The sequence below is a fragment of the Physella acuta genome, unplaced genomic scaffold (genome assembly GCF_028476545.2).
Source record: "Physella acuta isolate Inbredline_101_S28 unplaced genomic scaffold, ASM2847654v3 ptg002639l, whole genome shotgun sequence".
Lineage (NCBI taxonomy): Eukaryota > Metazoa > Mollusca > Gastropoda > Physidae > Physella > Physella acuta.
The window spans coordinates 3,203-26,332 of NW_026734088.1; the positions used below are offsets into that span (position 1 = coordinate 3,203).

The window sequence follows — 23,130 nt, forward strand, 5'->3', positions numbered from 1 at the left end:
GTCTTCAATTGTGTTGTGAGGAAATTGTAAATCATTAGTGTTAGTTAAGTTGGACGGACATGCTTAGCAGAATTATCCTATAATAGTTAGATGATTAAAAGAGTAAATGTTTTTAACAGGCACATGTATACCTAGCAAAAAATGGTTAGTGAGAATAATATATTTACCAGCGGTAAAAATAAAAACATGCAAAGACTAGACGAAAATTTAGCATTTTCATTATTTGAGTAATAATTTTTGTGTTCAGATTAAAGAACATGCATCTACTTGAGCTTTTCATATAAATTAAATCGCAAATAATTTATAATTAAAAATGTGTGTAAAATACATCTGATACATTTCTTGTACAGGCCAAAAAGAGCTATCAATAAATTTTGTAATATAAAATTACCCAGTATGACAAATCACATTTTTCAAGCTATTTAATTTGTGGTTAATTATTTTTATAAAACAAGTACCCAAAAAAAAACAAGAATCACGTCAATCACAGACAAAAAATTTTGAGAAAAAAAAACCGCTAATAATTATCACATGAAATAATTACAATTGAAAATTAACCAATACTAATGCAGTAAGGTGAACATATTTAACAAGACGTTCAGGCATCACTAATTATTTCTGGTTGAACTAATTATATTAGTATACATAATGGCCAGTGAAGTAATAAAATTATATTCCCTGTGAGTTTGCTCAAAAATAAAAACAAGATGAAAGGGGGGAAACCCAGCTGAGAATATAATTTACACTTTGACACACAGCAATCACATGGTTCTTAACTAATTAGCTTTGATATAAGGAGTTCTTCTACTGATGATTGTAGAAGCTAGTTTAGAATCCCTGGCATGGTGTAGTATGTGAACTATATGCCAGGTGGCCAACAGTTCAAAGGTTAAATGTCATGTAAAAGGTTTATAACATTTCTAGCTTTGATTACATTACACAGAGAAAGTGGGAGTATACCCATGCCAGAATATACAAATAGAAATAAATAAATATACACAATTTCTAAATAGATTATTAAATGTTAAGCAAATAGTTAGTGAAAACCTTAACCTTAAGTAAAATTAAGAAAACATTATACTGTTAGTAGAATTACAATGGCAAGATAAAACATTCATTGTGCATATTATTAATTAAAGAAAAATCCAAATCAAAGATAATTCAAAATTTTGTTTGAGGAAATGTTTTATAAAACCAATATACTGGTTTTATTTTTAAAACTTTAAAACTACAAGTACTGGCAGGTCTAGGATTAACTTTAATTTCTTGATGTAAATAATTAAATTTTACAACATATACTAAAGGTGTATTAATGTCACTAATTAGTAGTTAATTACATAAACATGCACAATATGTTGAAGCATAGTTTAATTAAATCTATAATAAATGTTGAAATATGAATTCGCTTAATGTAACCATAAAAATTTGCAGCATAATGAAAACGTGTTTTGGATTTCTTTAATTTTTACAAAACTAGAAAGCAGAAAAAAATTTTCTTGTATAAATAGTGACATTGTTTAAAACAATAGTTCTAAAACAAAAGTTTTTTAGAAAAAAAAAATGTATTTTTTATATAATTTAGAAGTTACTAATGATGTCAAAGTATCATACAAATACAATGGAGATATGTTACAGATTTAAACTTTTCCCATAAATTGCACAGCCAATAGTAACAGATAAATGTAAACTTTTCAACAGTAACCTCTTCAGAGCTATAAAAAACACTCTGAACATTGCAGTCAGATAACTTAAAAATAGATCTAATTGTATCTACAAATGCAGAACTTAATTAGTATTAGTACTCATGTCCCCAATCCGAGGCAGATAATTAAAAGACCTACTCCTTGAGATCCTGATCTACTTTAATTCGGATTAATATAAACACTTAATTGGCTAACTTTAATAAAAAAAAATAGTATCAAACTAACAATAGAGCGTCTCGGATCACTGGATACATAGGGAAAACTGATCATACCCCTACAGCTACACCTTACCATATTACAGCTAGACAAGACCATATTTCTACAGCTATACCTAATTCTTACAGCTAGACCAGGTTAATTGGTTTAGACCAGTTAGATCTTACCATATCCCTATAGCTAGACTTGATTCCCATATCTAGCCCTGACCATAGTAATGTCTTCTCACACATATTTTTTTCTAGCTAGACCAAACTGTACCACTCACTACAGAGAACTATTTACATAATATTTTTGTCATTTCAAACACTTCTTCAATGTCTATCTGACTCACACGGAGAGCATGATTACCTCAAGAACTAGTACAATACCAACTCTACTGCTACAAACTAAGCTGGATAAATGAAAGCCATTAATTGCATAGCACCAGTGGTTATTTTAAGTTCAAGCACTCTAACGATGAAGGGCAACAATTCAGCAGGAACAGATAATCCTATATGAGGATGGCTTAAACCTGCCTATAAGCAGGACAAGGGATGGTTTTAGAACTCTCTAGTCTATTTACATAACAGCAACAAGATGGTTTTTCTAAATACCTAAATCTGCGCAAACATTTACATATATTCTGAAACAAGGGCTCTGCAAGATTCTATTTGGCAGGACCAAAATACAACGGTAGTCCAAATAAAGATTAATAGTAGAATAACGCTAAGGAGCATTTAAATCCGAATTATAATTGTTATTTTCTAAAATTAGGGATTATTTTATAACCATAGTGTAAAATCGTAATAAAAATTGTAGTTTTATAATAATTAGAACATGGTATACTATAAATAACACAGCTTGAGTAATAGTTTAGTTTATTGAAGCAAAAATGCTTCCACTAATGAACAGACTTAATTTGTTAAATAAAACTTAAATCTTGATAAAACTAAAATATAATGCTGATTTTCATGAAAAAGGCGACAAGGTTTGCGTACTGGTTATTTATATGCTATTAAAAAAAATTAAAAATAAGTTACTTTAAATAAAATGTAACTCAAAATCTTATAGACATTTTTTAAAAATTACAGTATTATTTTTTTAGCCCAGGTTTTGATTTTATCTTATTATGAATAATTTGTTTTTACAGCAAATAAAATTAGTAAACATAAATGTAAAAAAAAAAAAAATCAGTATAGAGAACAAGAAAACTTGTCATGGTTGTATGGATAATAAACTGAAATAATCGTCTGAAACATAAAATAAATTTTTGTTTTAAAATGCCACATCATTAATCTGAAATTGAATAACAAATGCTTTAAAGACCATTTTTTAAAGAAATTTTTTTTCTCTTCATACTGCTAATTATAGTGCAATCTCAAATTCAACAATATCCTAGTAACTTTCAAACTTTTTATATAACATATGGCTAGTTATATCAATGACTTCAAAATCAAAACAGGAAAAACAAAAGTTATACATAAATGAGTTGCTGCTCAGGAGAAAAAAGAATATTTTAGGGGCACATTAAAGAAATGAACAACAAAGTTTGTAACAGATCCTTTTAGTTTACACAGTGGTGTGTTTCCTGAAGTCAAGAGAGTTGGAGTTAACACAGTACCTAATGCCTGTAGGCTTCGGTCCATCGTCAAACACGTGTCCCAGGTGGGCTTTACATTCTCTGCATTTTACTTCCATCCTCTGTAGGCCTACATTCATCAGAAGGAAAAAAATGTTGAAAATCTTTATAAAAATAACAGGAGCTAAAAATCAGTTTTACTAGCATAAAAAAAATTAAAAGAAAAGAAAATCAGATATATAACTCATATCCAACTGAGATGGAAAAAAAGTAAAGATGTCAAATAATGTGGGATATTAACAAGATCCATAAAAATAAAAAAATAAACGAATAGTATAACAGATTAGCATAGAGCAAGTTATCCTAATATATAAATCCCCACGTTCGCACATCTCTCTCTCTCTCTCTCTCTGTCTGTCCGCAAAAAATTTTCGCCGGACATCACGTCAGAATCGGCAGCGATATATGAAGAACTTTTTACGGACTTTTGTTGAAAATAATATGTTAGATGTTTTAAATGTATAACCACAATTTTAGTTAAAGAAGAAAAATAAAAATTAAAGGCGTATTCGAATGTAGAGAAACAGTATTATTTATGCAACCGGAAAAGCATTAATATATGTGAAAAAGAACGCATAAAACTGTGACGTCACTATTGCTTATACATTAACTAATGACGTCATCTGCCGTGTTTAGAATGAAAAGAAATGAACTATTTCATTCAAATTTGATTTAGATCTACGTACACTATGAAATGTATACAATACAATTTTTCCGGCCTAAACTCATAAAATTTATTTTATGTATTTGGATTCTAGATCTAGAGATTCTAGATCTAGACTAAATCTAAATCTAGGCAATAACTAGATCTAGACGTAGACGCTAAGATCTAGATTTAGACTCTAACTTCTCTAAAATCAATTCCAAAAATAAATTTCTATATTAGGACTAAACTATTTCAAGACTTATTTATTTTATACAAAATCTTTGTTTAAAACTGGCTAATTTGGGATAAAAAATTAATTTGAAAGAATAGGCATATTCGCGTAAGTTAAGATTTTAAAATACGTGTTTCATTCTCCGTATTTTATAAGGTGCCTAAATAGCGGAGATGTTAGTGTACATTAAACCACGCAGGTGGTGCGGGTTCGAGACACAGCAAGTCAACTTGGTTAATGTATTCTTTTTTATTATGCTCGGGCTAAACTTTAAAAAAAAATTCTTTTAGGAATCTAGATCTAGATTGTCGGGTGTCCGATAGTGCACTTCCCGGCGCCGCAGGCGCTTCAAATTTGGCTTGGGGCGACAGAACACGGGGGCCGGTTGGCCGAAAAGTCTACGATGTGGGGGTCAAAACTGACCTCGACTGACCGGTACCTTATATGAGCTATAAATCGAAAAAAAATGTCCACGGAGGAACCTCTTCATAACTCTTGAGGCCGTAGACCGACCTTCGGGCGAATTAATTAAGCATTCAAATTCTCAATGTTTTCGAAAGCCTAAGCGAAGCTGGGCAGCATGCCTATTATTTAGTAAACAAAACACACCTCCAATATTCTCTTCCTTTAAGAGTACTTTGCCCTTTGATATTACATCATAGAAAGCTGGCCAACCGGACCCAGAGTCAAACTTTGTCTCTGATGAGAAGAGTGGTGTGCCACAGACCACACAGTTGAAAACTCCCTCTTCTTTCCATTTCACATATTTCCCAGAGAATGGTCTGGAAACAGCATTGTTAAAAAGTTGGAATTTACATAAAGAAATAATTTAGGCATTGTTAAAAAGTTGTAACTTACATAAAGAAATAATTTCGGCATTGTTAAAAAGTTGTAACTTACATAAAGAATTAATTTTGGCATTGTTAAAAAGTTGTAACTTACATAAAGAAATAATTTTGGCATTGTTAAAAAGTTGTAACTTACATAAAGAAATAATTTTGGCATTGTTAAAAAGTTGTAATTACATAAAGAAATAATTTTAGCATTCACCAGTATAATTAATGGCTGATTAAGATAGTGGACAAAAATAAATGCCTGCTTGTCAAGTGTCCTTTCAATTCTTAAAACACTAAATTTTAGAAGAATCAACAGCTTTTTGAGTTATAAATAAATAAAAAAATTTCTCAAAATTTAAAAAGAATATTTTATTTTCAAATGATAAAATTATTTTCATTTTATAAGAATGCTATAAAAAGTAAAAATAGAATTTTATAGAAAGAGATTCAGTTTTAAAAAATTTCACAACTACAAATCCAAACGACTAAATTTAAACATTAAATTTACCATTGAACGCAAAAAAATAGCTCTCTAAATAATGTTTTCGAAACAGGTTAGCCATTGCAGTTGTTTTATAAAGGGATTCTATATAGGCTAAATACTTAAATTTTAAAGACAGTCCTCACTTCTCTGTCCCTAATTGCTGGGTGACACGAAATTGTGCAGGACTCAGACGTTTTTCAAGCTCTTCCTTGTCATACGGTGATAAACCTGCACCAGATTCACCGTCCAAGATCTTCTCCGCACCGTCTACAGCATCATCTTCTTGGGATTCAGCATCACTGATGCTCTTCAGCTTCTTTAACTTTGGAGAAATCTCCTGCTTTTTGGTGACATAGTGCAAGATGTTCATTCGGGCTGCTGAGAATTAAAAAATTTACTATAATTTAGCAAAAATATTTGTCAGTATCTAATTCTAAAATCGATCTGAAAATGAATATTGAATAGGCCTATATGACTCTTTAAACTTTAATGTCTTTACACTTTACAGTAGATCTAGAATAGTAAGAATACTGTAAGTGTAAACTGTAAAGAGTAGGCCCACTACTACTACTTAATTTAATAGTCAGTGACTAGATCTACATCACTACTCATGTCAACTTATCAGCAGTGTGTGTTTAGTAAACAGTAGTAGTAAACACTGTTGTTTAGTGTCCAGTGTACTAAACTCAAACTGTGAGTGTGTGTGTATTGAAATGTTTTGTTTTAGTCTGTAGGCCTAACTCTATAACTAACTAGATCTACTAATCTAACTAGGCCTATAATTAATTAAATAGTAATAAAAATAGGCCCAACTCTTTGTCACTGTAACAGACACTTCAGACAGTTGAGTAACTGAGACTGAGTCAACTGAGTGTAGTCAGTGGTCACCGCGGATTGACTTTTCTATTGTAACAAGGTTGGTATACCAAAACGTTTACAAAATTAAAAGGATAGCGATATTGTTTTCTCTGTTAAAAGGATACGAATGACAACAACTTCAATTAATTACATTGATCAAATGAATATAATAAAGGATCCAACACAAACTCGAAAGAAAACACACAGGCCTACACTACACTTCCTACTTTCTGGAAGTACTGAAAGATGTATGCCAGGTGCTACAATAGAATACAAAACATAAACAATATCGAAACTAATATTGTTGTAAAAGCTTATTGATTTTTATTACATGAGGTTTAGACCTAAAACGCTTTATTAACTTACATTTTCATTATTTTGATAAATAGAACTTGCGAGTGTTGCTCTTTTTGTTAAGATGTGAGGATGTGGCATAGAATAAGTCATAACTTAGACTTTAAAGTATTAGGCTTAATAAAGAATATACTATAGTTGAAATAGGCTTATATTTTCTTTGAACAACGTTTGGTTAGCGAAATAAAATTAATATAGACTACCAATATATATTTTACTCTATAGATTTAGTAATAGATAGTTTATATTCATATTTAAATTCTATGTATTTAAAATATTTTTTATTATTAAAAAGGTTGGCTTGGCGAATTTTATTTTTACTGGCAAGTAAACAATAGCTAAGGGCCTCAACTCCATTTTGTATTCCCGCCGATGCAGAGCAGGTAAGAAACATGGGTTAGCGATAATTAACAATATTAAATTGTATTTGGTTTTGAAAGGTTACTAGATCTACATAAGTATGCGGCAGGCCAGGTCTATATAAATGTAAAATCTAAAGTTTTTTTTAGTGCTAGTTAAACTGTTGAAAGCATAAGTGTTTGTTATGTGTGTGTAGAGTGTAGTCGGTAGTGAAGCAGTCAGGAGTAGTGAGCAAGTCAGAGGGGGTAATCCCTTAGTTTAGCGTCGGAAATTATCGGGTAATGTTTGTTGAGTTTCGGTAACTAGAGTTACGGTAAACCATGGTTTATTTGACCATTGAAATATAAATAAATTGAAAGTCGATTGTAGTAAATTAATGTTTTAATTTTTTAAGTTTAATCGACTAAAGGAAACAAGAATAAATATAATAGATCTAGTAGATTTAAATTAGTAGATCTAAAAATTAAAAAAAAACATATATTAATATAAATAGGCCTATAAATAATGAAGTCAAATGTAATAATTTAATGTTTTTGGCTTGCAGCGGATTTGCGACCATTAATTAATTAGATCTAGATCTAGCTAGATATCTAGCTGCTAGACCAAGTAAAAAAAATCTAGATTACGAAAATAGTAAAAATGATTACAAAATGTAAAAATGATTACAAAAATAAATCTATCCAAAATTTAAACATTCTGTATAAAAATAAAAGATGACGCCAAATAAAGTATGGTTTACAGTACTTCCGGTGAATTCCGGAAGTGTGTGACAGACTTTGGCATTGTTTTACTGTTTTTTTTACTGCTATACGATTCCGGAATAATAACCGACGCTAAACTAAGGGATTACCGTCAGAGGGACCCCCGGACAGGGCTAGATCTAGTCAAATGATATGATACTCTCATTACTCTGTAACTCTATCTATCTAGTATCTAGTTAACTCTAGCTATATCTAGCTCTAGATTCTCTAGCTGCATCTGATATGATGAGGATAGATTCTAGATCTAGAATCTAGCTAGGCCCTACTTTTTTGCAGTTTTTCTCAGAATTGACTCAATTTTAATTTTTTAAATTTTTTACTGTTTGTAATTTGGTAATAAACTAAAATAACTCAATTCACAAGTGCAAGAGTAGTGTCCGTAATTTAGATTTTTGCAAAAGAAAAGTGACAACAAAAAAAGTCATGCTATTGCTCCTTATTTTTAGGCTGCATCTATTTGGGGGGGGGGGGGGGCATTGAGGAGAAATCTAGACAATCTCAGATAGCAATGGTACTGTCACACTGTGTGTCATGTGTTACTAAAATGGCGACCAGTTTCGCTTTCACTAAAGAGGGATAAAACTAATGATTATGATGCCATCGTTAATTTTAGAAATCGGAACTTTCGTTTCTGTTATTTAAAAATTGTCAGATCTACTTTTGACCTAATTTCTTTGTCTCGCAAGCGGCGCCTAAGTGAAAATAACTCTATTTATTCTTGTCTTTCAAATCAATTAACTCTAAAATAACGCTTCCATTTCAAACCAGACTATGTGAATATTAATTTAAAAGCATTAATTTGTACACACATTACAATTAACTGGTGATAATTTATGGGGTTTATAAGATGTGATAGTGGGAAATGATCACCCCTCAATAATGCCATTTTATTATATTAATCTTGTTTGATGAAATCAAGGCGCAGGAAAATGTGTGCCGCGCAAGAATCCAATCATTTGGCTAGATTTATGACTGTTTTATCATGTCACACCTAAAAAAAGAATGTTTACATTTTCTTCATTGATGATCGTTTATTACTATATAAGTATAATTTGGTAAACTTAACCTTTATCAATTTTAAAAGCATAGCATGCTGATTGTATACAAATATAGTCATAAAACACAGACATATAAAGTTATGATTGCGATGTGCCACACCCCCTCAAGAAAGCACATGTTTATTACAACAGTAATTAAAATTCATTTTCAAATTTTTATTACTTATTAGGTAAGATTAAGCACATGTTTACTAATAATTAAAAAAAAAAGTAAGTTCTGTTTTAATGAAAGTCACAGGTCAAATATTTTTTCCTTCTGTCAAGTTCAGTGGAGGGTGCCACAGTAATAATGACTTTGCATAGAATGTTAAAATATGCTAAATTGGCTTAGTTTGCTAGTGTGCTAGCTTTTATTGATGCATTTTTTATTTTAAAAAAAAATCATTATGAAATTTTCATCAAAATGCCTACACTTAAACCAATGTGAACTCACAGTGACCCTAGTTAGACAGTGTCGGTATTTATCTCGCGCTGACAAGAAAATGTGAGCAGGCGATCAATGAAGCAATGATGTATATAATTGCTGTGTTTAAAAATCTAAATCTAGAAAAGATATAGAATCTTTTAAAAAAAAAACTATTCTAAGTAATTATCGAGACAGAATTAGAAACTTAGTTGAATACATATCTTCTCAGAAAAAAAAAATTAACTATATAAGATAAGATGTACCAGGAACAAGCAAAGGGAAATCCATGTTTAGTTAGGTTCTGAACCGGTGACTTCATAATTATTTTGTTTAGGCCCTATAGAGCTAAATATAGAGTATTTAAAAATAAAAGAACCTGAACATAACACTAGCAAAATCACAAAACTATTTAAAAAAAAACCCCAAAAAAATCAAATAAACATAGAAAGTGTCATTTTAATACAGGTTATATGTGTAACTATATGCACCAAACTTAATGATGAATAGCGGCTATGGCTACAGGAACCCGAGTCCTAATAGTGGGGTAGTGGGTAGTGTTGCATTCACAAATTATGAATTGCTGATAAGCAGAAAATAAAACAACTAGATGGCGGCATATATTAAGTCGCTGGTCAGCTCGTAATTTAGATTTTTCTAATTAGGCCTATAATTTATTATATCTACAGCTACTTAGCAGGGTTAACTAAGACCTAGATTTCAAATGTTTTAAATTTAAATACCCTGGAAATACTATAAATTATTTGACAGAATCCATCCCCTACCCCTTTTACACTTAATGACACATTTTATAAATTACTAAAATTAATGCTTTATTTGAAATAGACAAAATATTGTAGCTGCCACTTTTTCTCCATGAAGATTAAAATGTACAAGTCCAGTATTCTCACCTAGCGTCAGTTCTGGCAATCAAATTTTCTTTCCTGTCACATCTGCAGCACAAGATGTTATAATTTTTACATTTAAAAACTCATGACGGCCTTCCGTAGCAGATATAACTATTTATTTATAGAAAATGCCAGCTGGACGACCAAGACGCGCAACAAAGCAAGTTGCACCTACAGAAGTTGATGAATCGGAACAACCCTCAGAACTTTCCCTGTAAGTTTTAAAATATTTTCTTACATAAAATAGTTTTTGAAAATACAACACTTGAATCACATTTCTAAAAGACATTATTTGGTATTTAAAAGCTATTTTTTAAATAGTCTATTGAGATAGTTGTTTAGGTTAATAATGTTTTAATCTTTGATAGGCATCAGGATGATTCTGACAGTGACTTTGAGGAGCCTAAAGTGAAAGGCAAAAGAAAGAAGAAGGATGATTCAGGAGCTGTGAGTAATGTCTACACTAATAGTTTACATCTACTGTATTATCAGTGTGATCTGTTAACATGCTAGCCGATAAGCTAAACTGTTTTCTTTTTTTTAACATTTTTAGCCTGCCAAGCGTAAAAAGACTGAAACCAAAGCAAACAAAAGAGCACAGCTTGAGGCACAAAACCAAGTAGATGGGAGTCTATTTGAAACTGTTAAAGCAGGAAAAGCCTCCTTGCAAGTAAGTTAAAATGTTATGGCTTTATGAATTTTAGTGAAGATGTCAGTTTGATTTTAAATTACCCAAATAGATTTAATATGATATTAATGCTAGTTTGCTCACTGAAATTGTTCCAATGAGTGTTCTTTGCACTGTGACCCCAAATTTGTAGCAAACGTGTATGTAAAACAATTTTGTCTTTGATTTTGAGTGTTAGTAAAATATATTTTAAAAATTGTTTCAGGCTGTGGTGGATGACTGGATCGAAGGTTATAAACTTGACAGGAATGCCGCACTGTTGGAGTTAATTCAGTTTTTCATTCAGTGCTCAGGTTGTAAGGGGAAGATTACTCCATTCATGTATGCCAATATGGAACATGCTGAGATCATTCGTAAAATGACTGAGGAATTTGATGAGGTTATTTTATTTTATATATTGTTAAGAAAACTTTCATATTCTGTATTGTAAACATCAAATTTAGTTTTTAACTTTGTCTAGTTTTCTGGCTAGTGTGTTGAAAATTCAACTGCAGTAACTAAAAATGCATGTATATATATTTGTTAATTTAAGGCTAAATACTGAAGGCCTTGACTTCATATACAGTTTCAAATGCAAAAACTTCCCATTAAAATGTGATCAGCTGTAACAAATTTTCAACTTCAAAAAAATGTAAGAATTTAAAATTAATATTAATCACATTGATGCATTTTTAAAAGGTGTGTTTATTTCTGTCACAATCAGGAAAGTGGTGATTACCCTCTGATAATGACAGGCCCCCAGTGGAAGAAGTTCAAATCCTCGTACTGTGAGTTTGTTCAGGTGCTGGTGCGCCAGTGCCAGTACAGCATCATCTATGACCAGTACATGATGGACAACGTCATCTCTCTACTCACAGGTCTGACTGACTCACAGGTCCGAGCCTTCAGACACACCAGCACACTTGCAGGTCAGTGAGGGTTCAAGGTCGGCATTTATAGGGTAAAATTAGCTTGTATGGAGGTAATGCTCATGAGGGTTGGCATTTATATGGTAAAATTAGCTTGTATTGAGGTAATGCTGTTGAAGGTTGGCATTTATATGGTAAAATTAGCTTGTATGGAGGTGATGCTGTTGAAGGTTGGCATTTATATAGTAAAGTTAGTTTGTATGGAGGTAATGCTGTTGAAGGTTGGCATTTATATGGTAAAATTAGCTTGTATGGAGGTAATGCTGTTAATGTAACATAAGGTTTCCTTTTTTAACCCAACATTAGAACAAGCAATGCACTATTAAATCAAGTTTAATGATTTATTAGAACATTAAATTACGTTTTGAAAAGTAAAAGTTCCCCTATTGAACCTTACGGTCCATGGGGCCAAGTGAAGGCTTAATGTGGTCAGCAGTATGCCCAGCAGTCTTTACTTACCCTATTGTGAGTTAGGTACTCTTCATAACTGGATGGATTCAGGGACTTTCTACTGACTTGAGCCTGGATTCAAACTTGACTTTTCCAGTTAGTTGTCCACTGTTAATGTACTACAAAAATTTATATGAAAACATTAGCATCTAGCTGGTGTAATCAATCATCCTTTGACAAATTTAAAAAAAAAAGTATTCTCTGTGTCCACAGCCATGAAGCTTATGACAGCTTTAGTGGATGTGGCTCTAAACCTGAGCATTAACCTGGACAACACCCAGAGGCAGTACGAGTCTGAGAGAGCCAAGCAGCAAAACAAGCGAGCTGGGGATAGGCTTGACTTACTCATGCAGAAGAGACAAGAGGTTTGTTTTCTATTTAGCTGCACTGACCTTTAATTTTTAGCTCATTACCTCTGTTAAACCCTTTTTTTTAACCCTTAAAGCGTGTGCTACGTGGCCTTGCACGTTGTAAGTTATGTAACAGCATAGCCAAGACCATGGCTAGGCGCACTTAAAGGGTTACTTTTTTTCAATTCAAGTTAGCTGTATTAACCATTTGTAGTAGCTTAGCTAATTACTATGCAGTTTAATCTATCAGTTTTTGAACAAAGAGTTGTGTATAGAAAAAATATTACATGTTTTTATATATAAATATGTTATTTAACACCTGTATGACAAAATAAGTTTACTTCAATGCAAAATTATTTTCATTTTGTTAACAGTTAGAGGAAAATCAGGCTGAGATAAGAAATATGTTGACATACATATTTAAAGGTGTCTTTGTGCACAGATACAGGTAAATTTAAATTATTCTGAGTTTACTGTTTTTGTAAAATCATTTCTTTTTTACCATAAATAAATTTAGATTTTAAATTTTCATAATTAAGATTAACATTTCTCATTTTCATTTTTCTTTAGACTCTTTTTCTCTGCCTAGAGCTGTTATCTTTTACATTTAATATTGGACCATTTCCAAATTTTTTAGTTAATTTCATTGAAACTTAAGTATTTTATATTTTTCAATTCAGAGATACCCAGCCAGAGATCCGATCAATTTGTATGGCAGAGATTGGTGTTTGGATGAAGAAATATCCGAATATGTTCCTAGATGACAGTTATCTCAAATATGTTGGTTGGACTTTGTATGATAAGGTTGGTGATTTTTATTGTATGTGCTTGTTATAATTACATTTGTTTATACAGATAATATAACTTATAGAATATGGTTGGGGATTAGCATTTCATATGCTCATTGAAATGGATTATGATAATATAATATTTCTATAGTAACGAGTTGAAGGATTTGATCTGAAGAAATATATTAATTAACAGGTTGGGGAAGTGCGACTGTGCTGTCTAAAAACTCTGGCACCATTACATGAAACACCTGATCTATCTGGCAAGTTGGAGCTGTTCACCAATAGGTTTAAGGTATACTCAGCATCTCATTTTTTTTTGTTTGGTTATACACAAGAAATAAAGTTGTTTTTTTTTTCAACTTTCCATGGTTTTTAATTCTCTAGATGTAACATTCAGTGGGGAGTATTTTACCTTTTTACATAAATTTGGCCCCTGGTTTATACAAGTTAATACAAAAAATTCAATAAATCATTTTTTTAAATTCACTGATTACGCACATATGAAAAGAAAAATGTTATTTAAAATATAACTGTTTTAAAAAGCACAGATGATTGAAAAAACTTTTGATTTATATGAAACATTATTATATTGTAAAATATTCTATATCCCTCTCAGGATCGTATTGTGGAAATGACATTAGACAAAGAATCAGATGTTGCTGTACAAGCCATTAGATTGGTCATTTGTGTATTGAAGTAAGTAGCTCATAGTGATTTAAAGAGTAACATTATAGCATAGGAACTGTAAAGGATTGATCAAACAATGGATATAATGAAGACTGTGTATTAATGCCTCAAGATTTATGCCTGCATTACAGATACAGTGAGAATGTATTATCAAAAATAATGAGAATGTGTATGAGTTAGTGCATCAAAATCTCAAGATTTATTCCTGTATTACAGATACAGTGAGAATGTATTATCAGACAAAGATTGTGAGAATGTGTATGAGCTGGTGTATTAATGTCTCAAGATTTATTCCTGTATTACAGATACAGTGAGAATGTGTATGAGCTAGTGTATTAATATCTTAAGATTTATTCCTGTATTACAGATACAGTGAGAATGTATTATCAAAGATAGTGAGAATGTGTATGAGCTAGTGTATTAATGTCTCAAGATTTATTCCTGTATTACAGATACAGTGAGAATGTGTTATCAGACAAAGATTGTGAGAATGTGTATGAGCTGGTGTACTCGTCCAACCGATCTGTGGCCCAAGCAGCTGGAGACTTCCTTAATCACAAACTCTTCAAGAGGGATGACGAAGCCCCACCTGTGAGGTCGGCAAACGGTAAAAAGAGAAGCCCCAACACGCCCTTGGTCAGAGATCTTGTTCAGTTTTTCATTGAGAGTGAGGTAAATTGTTTTTTTTTTCTTTTGTTAGTTTTACCTTATGTATCGTGTTGTTATCACATTTAATGGTTTTTAATAAAAGGTGATTCTGTTCTATAAAATAGAAGTCACATCAGATTTTTTTAAATGCTTTTTTTTTTTTATAAAAAAAACTTCAAATGTAATTTTTTTAAATACACTTTTTTTAACCCTTGTAAATTAATCTTTAAATTCTAACCATGCTTTTTTTGTTGTCATTTTCATAAAAGTTTAAAAACAATCGTTAATGTTTCTCCTTCAGCTACATGAGCATGCAGCCTACCTTGTTGACAGCTTATGGGAGATCAATGAGATGATGAAAGACTGGGAGTGTATGACTGACTTGCTGCTGGAAGAGCCAGGGAAGGGGGAGGAAGGTGGGGCTTGTTCTACACTGTTCTAATCAACTCTACACTGTTCTAATCATCTCACTATCCTAATCTACCCTACACTGTTTTAATTAACTTTATCCTGTTCTAATCAACTCTAGAATGTTTTAGTCTACCCTAACTTGTTGTAATCAACTCTACCCTGTTCTAATTAACTACACTTTTCTAATTTTAATTTGCTCCACACTGTTCTAATCTACTTAAAACTGTTCTAATTAACTCTGTAATGTTCTGTTTAACTGTACAGTCTTATTATCAACTCTACACCTTTTTATTCAACTCTAGACTAGCTATTGATAATATAAACATCATGGTCTCTTGGTTCTTCAATGTATTCTGACACACCTGCCCTTTCTTTTGTTTAGCAATCAATGAAAAACTACCCTTGTTTACAATTAGTACAATAGTCCCTTTTTATCTCATCTACTTTTCAACCCTTCCAACTTGCACATGGGTTTTGGAATGGGGATGGGGTATTTTTGAGTACCCTTACTTATTGTATACAGTTAGTTGTGTAAATAGGTTTAAACATTGTCCCACACAATACACTAGTGTGACCTACTTAGGTCGAGTCAGGTTCCATTTTTATTTTGACATTGTATAATACCTTATATGGAGTGTTTGTGCAACACCTGGGGTTTTTCCACTGACTTATTAAGGTGTCTAGGGCCCAGAAAATTTCCATTAAGATCTGATTGAATGATTCTAATCAGATGACCATCCCAACCAATGGCTACATGAGTTGAGGATAATCTCCCCTGTTGCAGAAGTCTTTAACTGCCCCGCACACTCACCACACGTGGCAGTTTTTTACCTTGATCAGGCAGTTTTACCTTGATCAGGCAGCCGTCCATATTGTCCGGCTATAGACTCTGACCATTTGAACGTGAGAGAACTTAAGTCCTGTGTGTGCTATGCTTTCTTAAGTTGATTTAGTCTTCTAGTATAATATTACTTGTAGCCAAGTAATTCTTGAAGTTATAGCAGTGTTGTGTGGCCTGTGGCTATTTTTAGACAGTGTAGAAATCTGTGATAGTGTTTTTCCTACATTTTGTAAGTTGGGTTTTGATATTTTATACATTAAATATTTTATCTAGTTCAACCTTGTGTTATGCCACAACTGTGTTCGCAGATTAAAGGTTGTATGTAGATTGGATGAGTGTTAATACAATAGTATCACTAGCTTCCCTAGACATTGAATTCGAGCCCTAGTGTGTCGTTGTGTTAGTGTTCATCCACTTAGGCCGTAAGGCATTTGCATATGACCCCGAAAAAAGAATCTGGGGACGTTCACCGTCTATTTGGCTGATAGATAGGTAAACGTTACACTAGTATAATTTTATTTAGATTTTGTATTGTGATGTTGTAATATTTAAACAATTTTTTGTTGTATAGCTTTGGATGACAAACAGGAAACAAGTTTGATTGAGATAATGGTTTGCTGTGTGAAACAGGCTGCTACAGGGGATTCACCAATAGGAAGAGGCCCAAACAAAAAGGTTAGATCTATGTAACTGCTGTTTATGAACTTCATAGCCATGTTTTGTTCTACATCATTAAAAAGGTTTAAGAATTGGTTTTTTGATAGACAATTAATTTTAATTTTTAGGCATTTATTACTAGGCTAACCCAAATTTTTCTTTGCTTTTTATATTTATATTTTGTAAATTTGACAATATCATTTTAAAAATCTTTTTTACAGGCAATTTTCAAAAATTATTTTTGTTGCCATTTACTGGTCAATTTTGAAAATGTAGTTTTTACCAATTATACCGATCACATTATTTACATCATGTTTTCTCTTGTGGTTTTTTTTTTAATTAGATGTCAGCTAAAGAAGTGAAGCAGGTCTCTGAGGACAAACAGAGGTTGACTGAGCATTTCATTGTGGCATTGCCACAGTTACTACTGAAGGTAGTTCATCATTGTGAAAAATTATAGAACTAGTATTAAATTTACCATCACACTTGATTTTGCATTGCCAGTTACTTATGAAAGGGGATCATTATGTTTGAGAAATACAAACATACAGTTAGTTTGATTTCACACCTTATTTTATGACTGGTTGCGCAGGTTCTTTAATTAATTAGTTGTTTATGTCTTACAGTATTTGATGGATGCCGAGAAAGTGGCAAACCTTCTACAGATTCCACTCTACTTTGACCTGGATATTTACACCTCTGGGAGACAGGAAAAGGTAAGTCTTCACTTTTGAGGCTAGTAAGTTAGGTTTTACTAGGGCAAGAAAAATTTTTCATATGTTTCATCCAGCTAGATAATTTCTTGTTTTTTTTTATAATTTATGGTAATAACAGTTACTAGAGTTTCAATTATTTAGGTACATTTTTATACAAGTAAAGTAATTAAAACCTTTTTTATTCCAGAACCTCGAACTGTTGCTGCGCTACATAAATGACATTGTAGAAAAGCATACAGGCTCTGAGGTTAGTTTAACTATTCTTAACCATTATTTGGTAATTTAAAAGAAAATGTTCACTTATTGCATTATCCAATATTTTCTTGCTCAATTTGTTGAACATAAAACCTGCACCAAGTACAGTGATGTCGCTTTTCAATTTTTCAACCAGATTTTTCAGTTTATGAGTATTTGCTGCCAAAATAAATGTATGATCTCTAAATATTTAACATTTACATAGATGATCTCACACTCCAATCTTCTCCAAACTCATGAAATAACAATATAATACTACAAAAAATTGTTTACTTTTTTTAAAAATGTAAAGAAAAAGAGAACATTTTTGCCAATTTTGTAAATCTGTTCATTCATCCATTCAAAATGGCATAAATTTATCAAAAACCTTAAACAAAAGCTGTTACACACTAGACCACTCTAACCCAATACATCACAATTCAATATTATAGAAAACTATTTTCTACTCTTTAAATTGTATAGTGTGTACAACACCTTACCTTATTTAAACTATTGACTTCTCAGGTCCTTGAGGCCTGCTCCAAGTGCTTAGAATGTCTATGTAACGAGGAGTTTGCTATTGCTGGTAAGAGTGAGGTCAGCAAGAAAACCCTGATTGATGCATTGGTCATCAAGCTGAAACAAGCAGTACAGGATTACTTTACAGAGGTAACCAACACATTAATTTAAAGTTTTCCTTTCTCTTATCCTTGTAATTGCTTAAGTTGGGTCAAATTAAAAAAAATTTATGTGAAAATGGCTATTAGGTTTTGTTTGTAGAATACTGTTTTTGTATTTTTAGGGAGATACACCAGATGAAGATGAAGTCTTTGCATTACTAGCGGCTTTAAAGAGGATCGGAGCATTTTATGCGTGAGTGTGCTCACACTTTCATTACTTTATTTTTAGTTACCTCCCAAAACTAAGTTTTTTTTAATGCTGTAACATTTAAAATGTACTAGACTACAACTTCCATGCTGTAATATTTAAAATGTACTAGACTATAACTTCCATGCTGTAACATTTAAAATGTACTAGACTACATTTTCCATGCTGTAACATTTAAAATGTACTAGACTACATTTTCCATGCTGTAATATTTAAAATGTACTAGACTACATTTTCCATGCTGTAATATTTAAAATGTACTAGACTACATTTTCAATGTTGTAACACTTTGAATGTGCTTGATGTTGTAGCTGTCATGACCTGACCAACTGGGAAGTCTGGGAAGATATCTTCATTGTCGTCAAATCAGCCAAAGAAAAGGCTCCCATCCCTGAAGAAGTAAGTTATACAGTTTTATTAACTTCTTTCATCATATGTTTCCTAAACTCTTGCTTTTTTTAAACTCACAGGCTACTAGTTAAAATGGTAAAATGTCATAATTTCTTTGCTTCTTGAATGTGCTTTAGATCATTGTAAAAGCCATCCAAGCCAGTGCTCTAGCTGTTATGTTTTATTTCAAGCGTTTGGATGAGACAAAGCCCAGACCAGTAAGATACTTTTCTTTACTTATATTTCTTCAAATTTTTCTACTTTTTTAAATATTAAAATAACATACAGTTTATTATCATTATTTTTCTTGAACCATAAGGAAAACAAAATTTTTTTACCTACAATTATCAGGATGAAATGAAGAGGATCAGAAAGAAGTTGGCATTACTCATGCTTTGCTGTCATGAGCTGATGTTTCATGAGAGTGAAAAAGTTAAAGAAGAGGTTTGTGGGGTTTATTTCTTTTACCTATGTTAAGGCTCATTAGTAAAAGAACAGGTATGTCTTGTTGATTTATGTTACCATACAAAAGTGTTAAAACAAAGTGAATCCCTTTTTTACTTTCTCATATATACGAAGTATAGAGAAAGTCTTGTAATCGTGCAAAAAAAAAATCTCGACGTTTTACACCTCACTGATATGGAAAAACATAATTTTGCAAATCTTGTCCGTATGTCTGTGTGTGTGTCTGTGTGTAAACACGATTATTTGAGTACCGTTACAGCTAGGTTGATGAAATTTCATATATAAGTATTTTATCAAAATCGTAGATCCGTATCAACTTTTGAGCAATTTCTGATAACCGGAAGTGTACTTTTTCTACTTTGAATTTTGAGTACTATTTCAGATAGATAAATGAAATTTCACATGTAAGTAAAAGATCTAATTCTCTACTTTCTGTCTAATTTTGAGTAATTTCCGTTTACTGGAAGTACTAATTTACGCTATTTCCGATTTCTCAAAAAAACGCACGTAAATTTATAAAGTACTAATAATATCCCGCACTGTTATGCACATTTTATTAGGCGTTCACTTAGTGTGCAATTCTTTTTTTTTTTACGAGATTCCATTCTATTATAAAAAGTTTAAGTAATTAAAAATGGATTACAAATATTGTCTATGTCCTGAGTTGCCATCCCTCGTAGTTTTATATTAGAATATCCGAGAAAGTTTAGGGGAGATCACTCCCGGTTTATTTATCTTTTAATAACTGATGTTCTTTTTGTAGTGATTCTAAGTGTAACTGTAAAATGTTGAGAGACAGCCTATCAGAAATCTCTTAAACATTAATTAGTGTTAGAACATAAGGCTATGATATCAACTAGCACAGGGACAGCATGGTCGAATAGTAGAGAATAAAACTTCAGTCTCGAGATTGGATCTTGACCTTGATTTTGCTGTACGTCCCTCAGTTCACCTAGCTCGGATGGGTACCTGAGTCACATTAAGGAAACTAAGATGTCTGGGCATAGCACTGACCATACTAATCTTAGTTCTAATTGATTGCAAAATATTTTCCTTTTATTGTTTAATTGCATCCTGCAACTATCTTATTGTAACCTGCCCTAACATTCATTTAATTGTATCTAACTTAAACCCCCCACCCAGGCCTATGTGACCTGCCCTCAACATTCATTTAATTGTATCTAACTTAAACCCCCCATCCAGGCCTATGTGACCTGCCCTCAACATTCATTTAATTGTATCTAACCCCCCCCCCATCCAGGCCTATGTGACCATCTGTGACCTGCCCTCAACATTCATTTAATTGTATCTAACTTAAACCCCCCACCCAGGCCTATGTGACCTGCCCTCAACATTCATTTAATTGTATCTAACTTAAACCCCCCATCCAGGCCTATTTGACCTGCCCTCAACATTCATTTAATTGTATCTAACCCCCCCATCCAGGCCTATGTGACCATCTGTGACCTGCCCTCAACATTCATTTAATTGTATCTAACCCCCCCATCCAGGCCTATGTGACCATCTGTGACCTGCCCTCAACATTCATTTAATTGTATCTAACTTAAACCCCCATCCAGGCCTATGTGACCATCTGTGACCTGCCCTCAACATTCATTTAATTGTATCTTATCCCCCATCCAGGCCTATGTGACCATCTGTGACCTGCCCTCAACATTCATTTAATTGTATCTAACCCCCCCATCCAGGCCTATGTGACCATCTGTGACCTGCCCTCAACATTCATTTAATTGTATCTAACCCCCCCATCCAGGCCTATGTGACCATCTGTGACCTGCTAATTGTGTTCAGCCCCCACCTGGCAGAGATCAATCTCCTGCTGAAGCCAGTGGTCTATGATGTGGAACCCAAGCTGACGGCACATCTAGGGGAGTTCCTGCAGATGAAAGTTTTTGTTGAGGACGATGATGGTTAGTTTTTATTTAAGTCTTTTCACAATAGGGTTCTGTTTTTGAATTTTACTAGTGTTAGTGGGCATCAGAAAGTTTTTGTTAAGGACGATGATGGTTAGTTTTTATTTAAGTCTTTTCACAATAGGGTTCTGTTTTTGAATTTTACTAGTGTTAGTGGGCATCAGAAAGTTTTTGTTAAGGACGATGATGGTTAGTTTTTATTTAAGTCTTTTCACAATAGGGTTCTGTTTTTGAATTTTACTAGTGTTAGTGGGCATCAGAAAGTTTTTGTTAAGGACGATGATGGTTAGTTTTTATTTAAGTCTTTTCACAATAGGGTTCTGTTTTTGAATTTTACTAGTGTTAGTGGGCATCAGAAAGTTTTTGTTAAGGACGATGATGGTTAGTTTTTATTTAAGTATTTTCACAATAGGGTTCTGTTTTTGAATTTTACTAGTGTTAGTGGGCATCAGAAAGTTTTTGTTAAGGACGATGATGGTTAGTTTTTATTTAAGTCTTTTCACAATAGGGTTCTGTTTTTGAATTTTACTAGTGTTAGTGGGCATCAGAAAGTTTTTGTTAAGGACGATGATGGTTAGTTTTTATTTAAGTCTTTTCACAATAGGGTTCTGTTTTTGAATTTTACTACTGTTAGTGGGCATCAGAAAGTTTTTGTTGAGGATGATGATGGTTAGTTTTTATTTAAGTCTTTTCACAATAGGGTTCTGTTTTTGAATTTTACTAGTGTTAGTGGGCATCAGAAAGTTTTTGTTGGGGACGATGATGGTTAGTTTTTATTTAAGTCTTTTCACAATAGGGTTCTGTTTTTGAATTTTACTAGTGTTAGTGGTCATCAGAAAGTTTTTGTTGGGGACGATGATGGTTTGTTTTTATTTAAGTCTTTTCACAATAGGGTTCTGTTTTTTAAATATTACAAGTGTTAGTGGTCATCAGAAAGTTTTGTTGAGGACGATGATGGTTTGTTTCTCTCTATGGAGTTCTATTTTTTCTTTTAAATCTTACTGGTTTGAGTGTAAATCAGAAAGTCTTGAGTTTGGTTCCTGAACCTGTAGTAGATGTCTCTTAGTACTTAATTATTTGTGGAAAGTGAAGGTGAAGTTTGACTACACAGTACCTTAGTATGCTGTTTATGTCTGCCTTACTGGCTATACTATTCAAAAGCTGTCCGTACCTATATTTAATTTTTAATCTACTTTAAATGTATTACTTGACATGATGTTAAATGGTACAACTTAGACAGTGAATAATATCCTTTTGGGAAACTTATTCCAAAATGTAAATTATTTCATTTTTTATCTTAACCAGGAAATATAAATTCATACATTACTTATTTTAAACCTCCCTTAATTTAAAAAAAAACAATCGTTCTTATATTATTTTAATAAAAACGATCATTAAGGTAAGATTTTTTTCAATATTTATCAGAATATGCATAAGATGAATTTTTAAAAAAATGAATACCAACAGATGATATGGATGAGAATGTAAAGATTGAAGAGCTCCACAAAAGAAGAAATTTCCTTGCCAGTTTTTGTAAACTGGTTGTGTATAACATTGTTCACATCAAGGTGGCAGCTACTATGTTCAAACATTACATGAAGGTAAGTGTTCTCATGTTAGTCCAGGAGCTAA

At 32.3% G+C, this 23,130-nt stretch overlaps 2 protein-coding genes across 3 annotated transcripts in view; one reads left to right on the forward strand and one right to left on the reverse strand.

The window, feature by feature from the left end:
- Nucleotides 1–2,994: 2,994 nt before the first annotated feature.
- On the reverse strand, nt 2,995–6,842 carry LOC131933812 (peptide methionine sulfoxide reductase MsrB-like). Its single transcript, XM_059290373.1, has 4 exons — nt 6,748–6,842; nt 5,882–6,116; nt 5,028–5,200; nt 2,995–3,610 (listed from the first exon to the last, which is right to left on the reverse strand). Exons 2-4 carry the CDS (start codon nt 6,106–6,108, stop codon nt 3,471–3,473), a joined length of 540 nt encoding a protein of 179 aa, XP_059146356.1. The 5' UTR covers nt 6,109–6,116; nt 6,748–6,842; the 3' UTR covers nt 2,995–3,470.
- Nucleotides 6,843–7,254: 412 nt separating this feature from the next.
- The window catches only part of LOC131933813 (cohesin subunit SA-1), a 28,785-nt gene continuing 12,909 nt past the window's right edge, over nt 7,255–23,130 (forward strand). For both annotated transcript variants that reach the window (XM_059290374.1, XM_059290376.1), the window contains exons 1-24: nt 7,255–7,333; nt 10,566–10,654; nt 10,809–10,887; nt 10,994–11,110; nt 11,334–11,507; nt 11,832–12,036; nt 12,700–12,851; nt 13,211–13,284; nt 13,517–13,640; nt 13,821–13,919; nt 14,244–14,323; nt 14,767–14,986; nt 15,264–15,378; nt 16,786–16,889; nt 17,215–17,304; nt 17,498–17,587; nt 17,775–17,834; nt 18,347–18,490; nt 18,624–18,694; nt 19,021–19,108; nt 19,237–19,317; nt 19,451–19,543; nt 21,339–21,495; nt 22,966–23,099. In XM_059290374.1, coding sequence (XP_059146357.1) covers nt 10,569–10,654; nt 10,809–10,887; nt 10,994–11,110; nt 11,334–11,507; nt 11,832–12,036; nt 12,700–12,851; nt 13,211–13,284; nt 13,517–13,640; nt 13,821–13,919; nt 14,244–14,323; nt 14,767–14,986; nt 15,264–15,378; nt 16,786–16,889; nt 17,215–17,304; nt 17,498–17,587; nt 17,775–17,834; nt 18,347–18,490; nt 18,624–18,694; nt 19,021–19,108; nt 19,237–19,317; nt 19,451–19,543; nt 21,339–21,495; nt 22,966–23,099 — 2,637 coding nt within the window. In that variant the 5' untranslated portion in view covers nt 7,255–7,333; nt 10,566–10,568. The remainder of the gene's footprint in view (nt 7,334–10,565; nt 10,655–10,808; nt 10,888–10,993; nt 11,111–11,333; nt 11,508–11,831; nt 12,037–12,699; nt 12,852–13,210; nt 13,285–13,516; nt 13,641–13,820; nt 13,920–14,243; nt 14,324–14,766; nt 14,987–15,263; nt 15,379–16,785; nt 16,890–17,214; nt 17,305–17,497; nt 17,588–17,774; nt 17,835–18,346; nt 18,491–18,623; nt 18,695–19,020; nt 19,109–19,236; nt 19,318–19,450; nt 19,544–21,338; nt 21,496–22,965; nt 23,100–23,130) is intronic.